This window comes from Stegostoma tigrinum, chromosome 5 (genome assembly GCF_030684315.1).
Source record: "Stegostoma tigrinum isolate sSteTig4 chromosome 5, sSteTig4.hap1, whole genome shotgun sequence".
In the NCBI taxonomy this organism is placed as follows: domain Eukaryota; kingdom Metazoa; phylum Chordata; class Chondrichthyes; order Orectolobiformes; family Stegostomatidae; genus Stegostoma; species Stegostoma tigrinum.
In genome coordinates, this window is record NC_081358.1 from 12903687 (window position 1) to 12917059 (window position 13373).

The 13373-nt window shown below is 42.9% G+C and overlaps 1 protein-coding gene across 2 annotated transcripts in view; it reads left to right on the forward strand.

Annotated features, from left to right (window-relative positions):
* Positions 1 to 13373, forward strand: part of samd12 (sterile alpha motif domain containing 12) — a 127161-nt gene that overhangs the window by 58601 nt on the left and 55187 nt on the right. For both annotated transcript variants that reach the window (XM_059646323.1, XM_059646324.1), the window contains exons 3-4: positions 537 to 672; positions 8612 to 8752. In XM_059646323.1, the coding sequence (XP_059502306.1) occupies positions 537 to 672; positions 8612 to 8752 (277 nt within the window). The remainder of the gene's footprint in view (positions 1 to 536; positions 673 to 8611; positions 8753 to 13373) is intronic.

The following is a 13373-nucleotide window of genomic DNA, read 5'->3' on the forward strand; positions in this document are numbered from 1 at the left end:
TTCCAACATTAGATGACGGCTTGCTTATCTAATTCTCAAATACTTTGTTAAATTAATGGGAACACTTTGTTAATGTTGCAAGCTGTCCAGCCAAGACTGTGTATCTATTTGGTCATTAGAAATTCATGCATATAATAACTTGGAGGTGATTAGAGCTGTTTGCAGTGCATATTGGTTTTATACTTTGGAAAATAATATTGCAGTATCAGTTATTGATTTTTGAGAAATTCATATTTTTAGTGCAGATAATATAATGTTTTTAACTTTATCTTTTTATTTTAGCCATCTCTAAAATCTAGTGTCAGCATACTTTTATTAGCCCTTCAAATAGATTTGGAAGGAATTGTTTAAACGGAACAACCATATGGAGGTGGAAGCTAAACTTCATGTTAATACCGGAAGCATGTTTTTAAAAAACACACAAGTTGACTTGTATGAATGTATTACTGAGAAAAGACTCTGTTATAAGAAACAGTAGATTATTTGCTCTAATCCGCCGTTACATTAATGTTTGTGGAATTTGTTTTCTTTTTCAGTCAAACCCTGGGCAAGTAAAACTAAGTAAACCAGTGGCTTTATGGACCCAGCAGGATGTTTGTAAATGGTTAAAGAAACACTGTCCCAATCAATATCAGACCTACAGTGAGTCCTTCAAACAGCATGATATAACAGGTAGGGTAAAAATATAATGAATCTGGGGGAGAGTGATGTTGGGGTTGGGTGAAGATGTCAAAATGCCATTAAAAATGCTTAGTGGTCAACAAAACAGGTTTTGATCCTTCCAGCTTCCCTTCCTGGTTCCCAATAAGCTATGCAACAACTGTGCAGTGGTGTCAAATGATAATTGTATATTTTTCACTTATGACTGTGGCAGAAGCTGATGCTGTTTGTTCTGTTTGTTCTCCCAGCCCCCATGCTCTCTGCATGCCATGTCCCTTGAAATGATGTACTCTGACTGAGAACCAAGTGGAGCCTCCTGTTCTGCGATAACAGGGGGTCGAGCTGGATGAACACAGCAGGCCAAGCAGCATCACAGGAGCAGGAACGCTGATGTTTCGGGCCTCGACCCTTCTTCAGAAGCGACCCAAAACGTCAGCTTTCCTGCTCCTCTGATGCTGCTTGAACTGCTGTGTTCATCCAGCTCTGCACCTTGTTATCTCAGATTCTCCAGCATCAGCAGTTCCTACCATCTCCTATTCTGCTGCTTTGGCTTTCTGCTTTGTGCTCCATCTCACCATGCTGAATCTATTCTGAATTCATAATTAATTACTTTGGTAGCTGTTGGATGATCCGACTTCTATGTGTAAAATTTGACAATAATTACATACAAATAATTCTCTGAAATATCCTGCTGAAAATGTGTGCAATATCTAAAAGTGAAATTTTCTTTGATGTTAATCCTGGATTAATCATATTAACTTGCACAAGTGAAGGAGATTATTCAATTAAGTGCTTGGAACACTTTTATTAGGGCTTTTATGGTGCAACAGTAGTGTCTGTACCCCTGAGCCAGGAGGTCTGGGTTCAAATCCCACCTGATCCAGACTGTAATAACATCTCTGGACAGGTTCATCAGAAAATTTCCAATTTACTACTGAACAGGGTTTGTGCTCTCTGAGACACCTTGGAACACTTAAAGGGGCTCTTGTGGCACTGTTGCAGTGATCCTACTTCTGAGCTAGGATGCTTAGGGTCAGTTCCCATCTGCTCCAGAAGGTTTATAGTAACATCTCTGAACAGGTTCATTAGAAAACAATGATATCATTGTATCTCTTGTCATGCAGTGATAGAATCCCTACATCATGGCCCGAAGATCTGGATTCAAACCCAACCCACTCCAAAGGTGTGTCATATATATCTGAGCCAGTCGATTAAAATAACTTGGAAAGATTAAATTGGCTGTTGTGATGTTCAAGTCCTACCTGTTCAGGAGGTGTGTGACAACACCTCTAAGCGGGTTGATTGGGGAATATATTTAGAGTAAGGAGAGTCTGCCTGAGTACAGTGTTCTTGGTAGGTGGGAGGCAATATCTGTAATGCTGTATTCTGTGAATAACCCCATCATCAAGTTATAGGTGCAAACATGAGTTAACAGCTGTTTGGCCCTTTTGCGAGTACCCTGCTGTTCAATATAATTGTGGCTAATCTGTCAGTGTTTTGAATTTCACTATCCCATCTATCCCCGATTTAACATTTGATCCTCTTGCCTATCAGTATCTCTGTGTGTACAAAGAGTCCTTGCAACCACATTTCAATGAAAGTGTTGGCGCATCCCAAAGTGCAGCATTGATGTGTAGCACTGTAGTCTAAGTGGATTAGAGATGTATCATGATGATGCATCGTGGTTGGTACAGTACCAGTGCCCTGGCCATGGGATACACACAGTCACTGCCGTGGAGTGTACCCTGAGATGTTGCTGCCAGAAGTCTAAGATACCTGGAGGAGTAAGTGGTGGAGTTGCCAGCTAACCACCCTGACTTTTATGTCGAGAATTCTCCACATCTAGTTTCTATCCAGCTGATAGGAAATTGGGAAATGAATGTTCATGTGGATAATACAATGTACTGCTCCATGCTGATAAGCCTCTTGATGCTCATTAGCAAGAATCTCTTCTCAATGCCCAGGGCTTGCAAAATGAGACTTTTTTGTCTTGTTTTGCTCCTCAAAATTGAGCAGATCCCAATGGCAGGATAGGCAGTCTAATCTCAGTGTCTTCTGTAGACCCAGCATTGACTCATTTGTCTCTGTTAATCAGATGTGTTGTGTGGGCAATGTTGACCAGATGCCTGACACATGATTCCCAGAACAGGCTATCTATTTTCAAACTTGAGTTCCTAATTGCTCTTATCTGGATCGATTCTTAATGTCTGAGCTGAAAAAGAAAACTGTACTGGAAAGGTTCACCATGGAATATTTCTATTTGAGTCAAATTCCCTGTCTTGTGAATCTCTGGTTCCTTCGCAGGTAAAGATGAAAGGTAAGAAATGATGCAAAGTTTGAAAAGTTGCGAGGGAAATATTTGGGGCAACAGTAACTGTTGGGAATAAATTGTGCCAACTCGTTTTAATTGCACTTCTGTATCAGATACTGTTATTGGAGCAACTTTTCATAAGTGGTTTGTCAAAGCCATTAACTAAAATGAAGACTGATGTAACTTTCATTTGTGCTCCCTTTTGCCTTTGCAAATGAGAGAATGAATAATTTTAATTAATTCTAGGTTGCTGCTGGTCTCAAGAAATTGTTCCATTCTGAGAATAAATAATAACTGATTTTATTTTAAATGTATTGCGTGTGAAAATTAAGATTTGTATAATAAGATGCATAGCTCTTGCAATGTTGTAGATTAGATTCGGATGTTTTTGAAATGTTTTTGACCTCTGTCAAATATTGTCCAAATCAAGGTGAATAGTGCTGCTAGAAAATGCTGTACAAATATTTTGTGTAATACTATAAGGGTTAAGTGATGACCGAGTGCTATTATCACTAGCCTATTAACCCTGAGAGACCCAGCTAATGTTCTGGGGTTTGAATCCTGCCATGTCAAATGGTGGAGTTTGAGTCCAATAAATATGTGGAATTAGAAGTTTAAATATAACCATGAAATCGTTATCAGTTGTTGGAAAAACCCATCTGGTTTACAAATGCCCTTTAGGGAAGGAAACTGCCATCCTCATCTGAAACAAATACAGTAATTGCCAGGAAGTGTAGCAGGTCTGGCAGCATTTGTGGAGAGAAAGTCGAGTTAACACTTCAGAAATTCAGTGAAGATGACTCATCTATCAAATGTTCTTCATTGCCAAATGTGTGCAGTCAGTGGCACCTTGAATGAATCAGAGGGGAACGCAGTTGCCTATTTCTTCTGATTAGAGCCATCACCTGAGGATGTTGACATAATCCAAATATTCTGCCAAACAACGCAATGACCTGCCCAAAAGATTTATGTGCCACCAATTGAGAGCCCCTTTATCTATGCAAGTGCATTGGAAGGAGCCAGAATAAAGGACAGTGGGCACTGAATTGGCTTTACCAAGGAGGCAGCTCTTCCTGGAGTTAGCAGCAAGTGTTTGAGGCCACCTGAGGTGGTAATCTGCTCTTCAGATAGATTGAAGTTGTGCCTCAGTTAAACCTTTTGTGGGTAAAGCGCCCCCAGTGACCCCAGCTCTCTATTTCTATCCACTTTAATCTCTATATCTGCATTATGTAACCACAGCACAATATCACTGTCAGAAATGCCACAAGTGATTATTGTTACTTCTAGATGTCTCGTTCCTAAACTTTGGCACACCTCCTCCCAACTCCCCCACCTTGCTGTTATCCACATAACTCCACCTTCTCAAAGCTTCTATGCTGATCGGAGCCACTAAGCACTGAGCCTAAACTAAGTTAAAGTAAGTGATGGAAACAGTAGATTTTCCAAGTAAACAATTGGATGGAAGAAAGTATCAATCAATGTTTTAAAAAGCAAACAGAATAAACAATAATCTGAAGCATAAAATAAGTCATAAATTGAACGGAACCAGCATATATATAATATCATTTATCTGGCTACAGGTCAGAGGCTGGAAACTCTGCAGTGAGTAACTTGTCTCTCCATTCCTACCATGTACATGATACAAGTCAGGCAGCTGAGTGGATGAATGCAGCTCTGACAACACTCAAAAAGCTTGATACCATCCAAGATACAACAGCCTGCTTAACTGACACCATATTGACTGCCTTCAACATTCATTCCCCTTCACCACTATCACACAGTGATGGCAGTGTGTGCCATCTACAGGATGCACTGAGCAACTCACCTGAGCTCTTTCAGCAGCACCTTCAAACCTACTGCCTGCAAAGGACAAATGTGGAGCACGCACAAGAAAACTGCCACATGCATGTTCCCTTCCAAGCCACACACCTTCCTTGGCTTGGAACTATCTTGTCATTTCTTCACTGTCGTTGGGTTATCATCCTGGCACTTCCTTCCTAACCAGCACTATGGATGTACCGGCATCCCAAGTACTGTAACGGTTTAAGACTGCAGTTCAGCACCACCTTTGCATGGGAAACCAGGGATAGACAGTAAATGCAGGTCGAGCTAGTGACTCTCTCATTTGCAGAACAGGCGATGAACTTTGCCACAACATTAAATACCTCCATGAAGTGCAGACTAATGTCACCTTTTTATACTGGGGAGTTTTGAGTCCCCAGAACTCCATAATGAAAATGTTAAGTCAGTGGCTTGTCCTAATGATCATACTGTTTCCACAAACAGCCAAATGCATCTCCGCCAATCATGGTAGTGGCCATGTTTGAATTAGGCTTTAGCTGAACTTCAGAGTTCTACTGCTTATGCTTTGGTATTACCTATCCAAATGCAAGGCGCTCACTTTACGCTTTTAAAATTGTCTCTGTTCCCCACATTGAATAGAAACAGCAAGATGATTTTTCTTGCTATTTTTCAAATTGTTATTTCTGATTTTGAGTAAGTTTAACATTTCTTTCCAAATAATTGTGCACTTGAGAAGTCTACTGTTTCTATCCAAATGCATTTTTAATCAACTTTTGATTTTTAGCACTGTGTGAGTAAATAGGTTTCAAATGGTTTAAAATCAGTACTAAGTTGAATTTAAAGGTATTGGTAATTCCCAGTCATGAAAAACTACTTTTCTTCAGAACATAGCCAGGACTCAGTGACATTTCTGTGGTATTAGCACACAAGGACACTTATAAATCATTTCCAGAAAGAGAAACAATTGCTTGCTTGCTTTTGTAAATGGCAGACTAAAAATATATACAATTTTTCAGAACCTCAAAACTGGAGCTGCTTTGGGAAATGTTTTATCCAGTTGTCTTCATTTTCTTGTTTTGCTTTCTTTCATTGGGTGCTAAGTACAAGCTTTTGATTCTGGTATTTCTGACAGTTAGTGTGGCTCTTTAAGAGGTTATTTGAATCATTCCTTAAAAATACTGAGTAAGTTTGTATTCTAAAAATGCTGACCATGACTTTTAAATGCCTTGTTTGCAATCTCCACAGTTTCACTATTTGCGTTCATTGAACTTAAATAAAATCCATTGTGGACAAGAAAGGAACTTATACACGAGCCAAAAAGAATTTGGTCAGAATTGATACCTTTCTGGGATAGTAATTACAATTCAATTAATACAAAGCACCAAATTATTCTTCTACAGAATTAGTCTCATGTTATTAGGGGCAATATTGTGAAAATACTTGTGACAAGTAAGAATTTAGGACAGTTCAGATCATTAGTATCTCCCTTTGAAACTGGCAACCTTTTGCCACTCATAGTGCAGTGTCCTCTATGTTATGACCAACCAGAGATTAAGTGGTTGCTCTGTGGAATATTTCGATTCTATCATCAAGAGCACCCTGATTATTATCTGCTGAGTGTTTTCAGTGTGTCCTGTTTTTGTTGCAGGTTTTCAGAATTCGACCCCATTTGATTTTCATTAACCTTTTTAAATCATTATCATTTTTGTAGCAAGCATTCAACTCAAATTCATAAATTGCTGAAGATAAGATCCTTTTCCTTTTTGTGTCCAGTTGAATGAGCTGAACATTCTCCCCAAGCAAAGATTCAAATCCATTAAATAAATCTACTTCAGTTGAGAGTCATTTGACCCATTGATTCACTTTGATTGATAGTCAAGTAGCAAATATGTTTGTTACTGACAGATATTCATTTACATTGTAGCTGCATTTCAGCTACAAGTTAAGCTGAAAACTATTTGATTAGAAGCAAAATAGCTTGGATGCTAAAATCGAAAACAAAATCAGAAGGTGGATATATTCACCATGTCAAGTAGTATCTGCATAGAGAGAAACAGAGCTCACATTTTCAGGTTATGCTAAAATAGCACAACCTGAAATATGAACTCTATTTCTCTCGCTACAGACATAGCCAGACCTGCTGAATATTTGTAGGTGACTGATTAGGATTTTGCAAACTAAGTTGTTATTGCCAACAGGGTCACAGGACAAGGTTTTAGGCTTGCAAGCTTGGAGATTGCAATGGTGATGGAGCTGTAACTGAGTTCTTTGGCCTCTTCTTAAATGTTTCTTATTGATCAATGGACAAGCTATTTTCTGAGGATTGACTGGCCCTTCGACCACAGCCTGTAAAAGGATGAGCCTTTGCTTTGTATTAGGGAAGACCCAGCAGTTTTTAAACAAGTCTGGACCCCCTCTGTAAACAGCCTTCTGAACCCCACCTTCCCTTCCCATTCCCAAAATTTAACTACGGAATCACAAGATGTCTGAGGCATTAAAATGGGCTCACATAGACATGACGTTTGAAAAGCAGTGACTAGGCTAAAACTTAATGAGATAGGGGAAAGTCCCAAGTGTAAATGTTGACTGTATATAGTGGAATCAAGAACTGTAATTTGAGGTCCAGTATGTTTCCAGAATGTAGGATAGGACAGGATCTCTACAGTGTGGAAACAGGCCCGAAGGCCCAACAAGTCCACACTGACCCTTGGAGCATTCACACCCAGACCCATCCCCCTATAACTCACCTAACCTACACATCCCTAACACTACAGGCAATTTAGCATGGCCAGTCCACCTACCCTGCACGTTTTTTGACTGTGGGAGGAAACAGGAGCAACCCGGAGGAAACCTCACACAGACACGAGAGAATGTGCAAACTCCACACAGACAGTTACCTGAGGCTGGAATTGAGCCCAGGTCCCCGGTGCTGTGAGGCTGCAGTGCTAACCAATGAGCCACTGTGCCACTCAACATTGTGAACATTGTATTTACCAGATTTGAAACTTCACCCGATCTCAATGTCACACCCCTGTATCGATAGATAACTTCACCAAATAGACTTGCTTTGTTTTTTTTGAGCGGGTTTGGCCCATTCTGAACTGTTCAATCCTAAGAGCAAAAACTGTAAGTAAAACATATATTTAGTCATGCATAATAAATCTATAGTTCTAGTGATCATGTATTGAAGTGAAGACCTGATATGTCTAAGGCCACTGTGTTTTGTATTGTACCTTTATATGTTGCTATTTATAACAAGCTAAAGCGTGAGTCCTTCCCAAACTTTCACCCACTATGACCCCTGTTTCAAGGGTTGAAGTTGGTGTGACCTCTCAGTGAGGTGGGTTGGGGAGAGGGGAAGGGAAGAAGTGGTGCAGATCTGAGAATTAATGGCGAGGGTTGGGTACAGTCAGAGCAGGACTATAGCTGTTAGGAGCCAATCAGAGCTTCATTGAAGCCCTTGTTTACCTCAGGTCATGACCCATAGATGTCAGCCGGTGATCCCACTTGGGTCCCCAATCCTGCTTTGGGACACTTTGCCTTATTGGCTAACTGCAAGTAAAGCTCAAAAAAGACAGCACATCAGGTTAAAGGTATTGATCTGAGTTTAATTCTCCCAACAGAATGCGTTGACTTACTTTAACGATTTCTGCTGTGATTTCTTTACAGAAACACCAGTAAATTTGCAACACGAAAAGCTACAGATTCTGAAATAAAATCATAAAATTCCAAAAATATGTAGTCACTCTGACAGCATCTTTTTAGCACGAACCCGTGTTTTAAGTTTTCAAGGGTGTGATCTTTCATCAGAAGCAGTAAATGTTTTGATGTTTTCAGGTCGAGCACTTCTAAGATTGACAGACAAGAAATTGGAAAGGATGGGTATTGTCCAAGAAACTCAACGACAGCACGTCCTTCAGCAGGTCCTGCACCTGAGAGTCCGAGAGGAAGTTCGCAATTTACAGCTACTTACACAAGGTACAGATTACTGTGTTGGACAAAGCTATTTGGGCAAATCCATGTACATCAAAACCTTCTGAAATATCAATAGCTGCCAGTCCTCCTTATCAGTAACCATCATTTTAACTCCTTTTGGAAAAAAAATTGATATTTTAAATCAGACTAAGAATTTTGAAGTAGTACATTTAATTATTCTAATGTCAGGATTAAGTAAAACTGTTTAGCTACAACCCTGACTAGATGAGATTCATTGCAATGTGCATTAATTAAAAAAACAAATTGAATTAAAAGATGCAATAATTATCCCCTTTGGTAAAACGGGATATGATTTTAATCTTCATATCCAATTTGTGTTTAACAAAAACACAGTTTCCGAAATGAAAAACTATAAGGAATGGAAACATTTTGCTTAATTTTATAATTCTTCTCTGCCTGTTTTAATCCCTGTAAATCTTCGGTCCCTGACGTCATCTGGCTGTATGACCACTTTCTCCTCCCTCCACTCCTCAGCAGCAAATTCTGCATTGCTCCGACTCCAGATCATGGACAACACCGTGTGGAGCTAGATGAACACAGCAGGCCAGGCAGCATCAGAGGAGCAGGAAAACAGGTCGGAACCCTTCTTCACTGAAATGCCAACTTTCCTGCTCCTATGATGCTGCCTGGCCTGCTGTGTTCCCCCAGCTCCACACTGTGTTATCTTCGACTCCAGCATCAGCAGTCCTTGCTATCTCTGAGCATTTTGACCATCCTCTCTTCTCACAGTACCATGATCAGCCTTCCATTCAGCCACCTAGTTGCAGAGTTTACCAACATTTTGACCTTTCTATTTCTTTCTTTTCTCTCAAGACCCTCTTTAAAACCAACATCTTTTTAAGTTGGGTCAAAATTCTGGAACTCCCTCCCAAATTACATTATGGGTATATTCACAGCACATGGCCTGCAGGAAGGCAACTCACCACCACTTCACAAGGGCAACTGGGGATGGGCAATAAATGCTGGCCAGCCAGCAATGTCCACATCCCATGAATGTGTTTTGAAAAATGTTGCCCCTACTATTGTCTCTTTGGCTAGTGTCCATTTTTAGTGGATTTACGTTGAAATTCTGTGAATTTCCCTTGGATGCATTTTTTTAATGATGCAAAATAAATGAAAATGATTGTAGTTGTGAATTAACATTGTCATCTCTAAGTCATGCATGTGTTGAGGTCCACATTCACTATGTGCCTTCAACTTCCTGATGGATTTGTGGTCAAAGGTGTTTATCTTTGCAAGTTTCTCCGTGAAGGACAGGTGACATGGAATGGTCCAACTGCTTGGAGCATCCCACAGCAGCGAGGCCAGTCCCATCCTTCACAACACTGAGGACAGGTAGAACCTCAGTACATAATGATGCTTGGTGTTTGTGTACTGAGGGTCTATGCACAGCTTGATACAAAGGTGGCCGTCGGGTTCGGGCAGCATTGGGTACATTCCTCGCTCCTGCCTTATCCAGAGCTTTATACATGGTGTCCCTGTGGACATGGTCCATCTGATACCCCCAGATGAAGTGCAAGATGGTTTGGATGACTGCAATGGCACAGGTTCTGGGAATGGGCCAGACCTGCCCCCTGTATAATGACAGAAAGTGAGTGCCTCACTCCTGATGACCAGGTTTTTACACACAACGGAGGGGGAGTGGTACTCCCAGAAGCCCAGTCTCTGCTTCGTCTTGGCTGTACACTCCTCCCAAGTTGATGCACACTCCCCAGCCCCTCCAAACCATATTCCCAGCACCTTCAGGTAATCTGTCCTGACAGTGGAAGGGATAAAGGTTTGGTTGGCCCAATTCCTAAAGAACATGGCCTCACTTTTGCCTTGATTTACCTTGGCTCCTGAGGCCAGTTCAGACTGATCACAGCCACCCACGAGTCTGCACACTGACAGCGAGTCCGAGCAGAAAATGTACATGAGGACTTTGACCTGTAAGCCTCCACTACCTCATACAGTCATCACTTTCAGGCTCTCATCCTTCCCAATGGACTCAGCAAGAGGCTCTATATAGCACGAGTAAGGCAGGAGAGAGTTGTCAGCCATGCCTGACTCCAGCTCTGATCGGGAAGCTTTCTGATACCCGCCCGTTGATTTGAGACTGCACTACTGTTGCTGGTGTAGAACACTCAAATCCAGTTGCAGATTCTCTGCCCAAAGCCCGTTCTGGACAGCACATCCCACATGTATGTGAGTGATATCCTGTCAAAAGCCTTCTCCTGGTACAGGCTGATGAGGCAGGCATCTATCCCCCTGTCCTCCAAGTGGCCATTCCTATCCCTGAGGAGTATGAGGCTGTTGGAGATCTTCCTGCCCGGTACAGCACAGGTTTCATTGAGGTGAATCACCGATCCCAGAGCAGACCTGACATGGTTGACAGTGACCACAGACAGGGTTTTGTAATCCGCATTTAGCAGTGAAATTGGTCACCAATTTCTAAATACCTCCCTCTTTCCCTCCACTTTCCTATTCTAAGAGCAGTGCCATCAGGAGCTCTCAACACCCCATTGGCAGGACCACCTTTGGTAAGCTCAGAGGGTAAGAAGCAGATAAAATGTAATCCATAACAAGTCCTAAGCAGTGATTCAGGAAGAAGATATTCAGTTGCAATGGCAGATGAAGGTTAAATCAGTGAGGAGATGCCCAGTCCTCAAGTTTTCCTTGCCATTGGAACTGGATAAACTTTCTGTCAAGGACCATGTGTCTGCTGGTGTGCAACAGCGTTCCTGTGTTAAAAGATGTCCCGAATAATCTGTCTAAGTAGTGGGATTCAGAAGCACTCTATGAACATGGGTAACTCCAAGCAGGTGAGCTAAGTGAAGAATTATTTAGGGTATGTTGGGGTAGGTTTGAGAAATCTAGTTACGGGGATGAATAGGGTAGGTGGGGAGGATAGGTGTTGGGTTTAGAGGTGTGGAATGGGTGGGGGGGGCACGGTGCAGAAACGGATGTTCGGGTCCATTAGCTGGAGGTTGGTTCAGGTCTAGTCCAGAAGCTGAGAGGTTGGGGTTTGACCCTGGACCAGTGAAAGTGGAGGCGGGAGAGTTGGGTCCATGGTGAGGGTTGGGGAGGGGTTGGAATCCGGGAGAAAGGGCGTTTGGGTTGGCCCAATACCGGTGGGGACAGGGTGAGTCCATTATGAGGGAGCAAGAGGTTTTGGGCCGCACGTGGAGGATGTAAATGTTTTGGGGGAAGTGTAGTTGGATGTGTGTGAGGCTAGTATGGGACCTGTTTCATAGTTATGTGGTAGTCAATAGTTTGACTTTTCCTGAGTAATTATTTTATTCAAATTCATTTGAACCATTCAAAGACTCCTTTTTTTTAAAAGAATGTTTGCTTTTGGAAAATTCCAGAGCATACAAGAACAGCCCAGTGTAATCTTTCATTTCCTAGGCAATTCCGTCAAATTGTGGTACAGTGGGAATTCCACAGGGTTCCTAAGCGCAGCTCCCACCTCCACTGGAATACCAGTTGTTTGGCCAGTGCAAAATCGAGGCCAGACATAATGGGAACTGCAGATGCTGGAGAATCCAAGGTGCTGGGTGTGGTGGGGTTGGAGGGGAGTGTGGAGCGGACAATGGAGTCGCGGAGAGAGTGGTCTCTCCAGAAGGCAGACAAGGGTGGGGATGGAAAAATGTCTTGGGTGGTCGGGGCGGAAGTGTCAGAGGATGATGCGTTGTATCCGGAGGTTGGTGGATGGTATGTGAGAACGAGGGGGATCCTCTTAGGGTAGTTATTGCGGGGGCGGGGTGTGAGGGATGTGTTGTGGGAGATGTGGTTGAGGGCGTTCAAGGACTGCAACTCCCCCACCCCCCACCGCAGTGATCGAGAACGCCCTCAACCGCGTCTCCCATATTTCCCGCAACACATCCCTCACACCCCGCCCCCGCAATAACCCGCCCTAAGAGAATACCCCTAGTCCTCACACACCAACCCACCACACCCGGCGCCTTGCTCTGCAACTGCAGGAAGTGCTACACTTCCCCCACACCTCCTCCCTCACCCCCATCCCAGGCCCCAAGATGACTTTCCATATTAAGCAGATGTTCACCTGCACATCTGCCAATGTGGTATGCTGCGTCCGCTGTAACCGTTGTGGTTTCCTCTACATTGGGGAAACCAAGCGGAGGCTTGGGGACCACTTCGCAGAATACCTCCGCTTGGTTCGCAGTAAACAACTGCACCTCCCAGTCACGAACCATTTCAACTCCCCCTCCCATTCCTTAGACGACATGTCCATCCTGGGCCTCCTGCAGTGCCACAATGATGCCACCCGCAGGTTGCAGGAGCAGCAACTTGTATTCCGCTTGGGAACCCTGCAGCCCAATGGTATCAATGTGGACTTCACAAGCTTCAAAGTCTCCCCTCCCCCACTGCATCCCAAAATCAGCCCAGCTTGTCCAAGCCTCCCTAACCTGTTTTTCCTCTCACCTATCCCCTCCTCCCACCTCAAGCCACACCTCCATTTCCCACCTACTAACCTCATCCTGCCTCCTTGACCTATCCGTCCTCCCTGAACTGACCGATCCCCTCCCTACCTCACCACCTATACTGTCCTCTCCACCTATCTTCTCCTCTATCCATCTTCGGTCCGCCTCCCCCTCTCTCC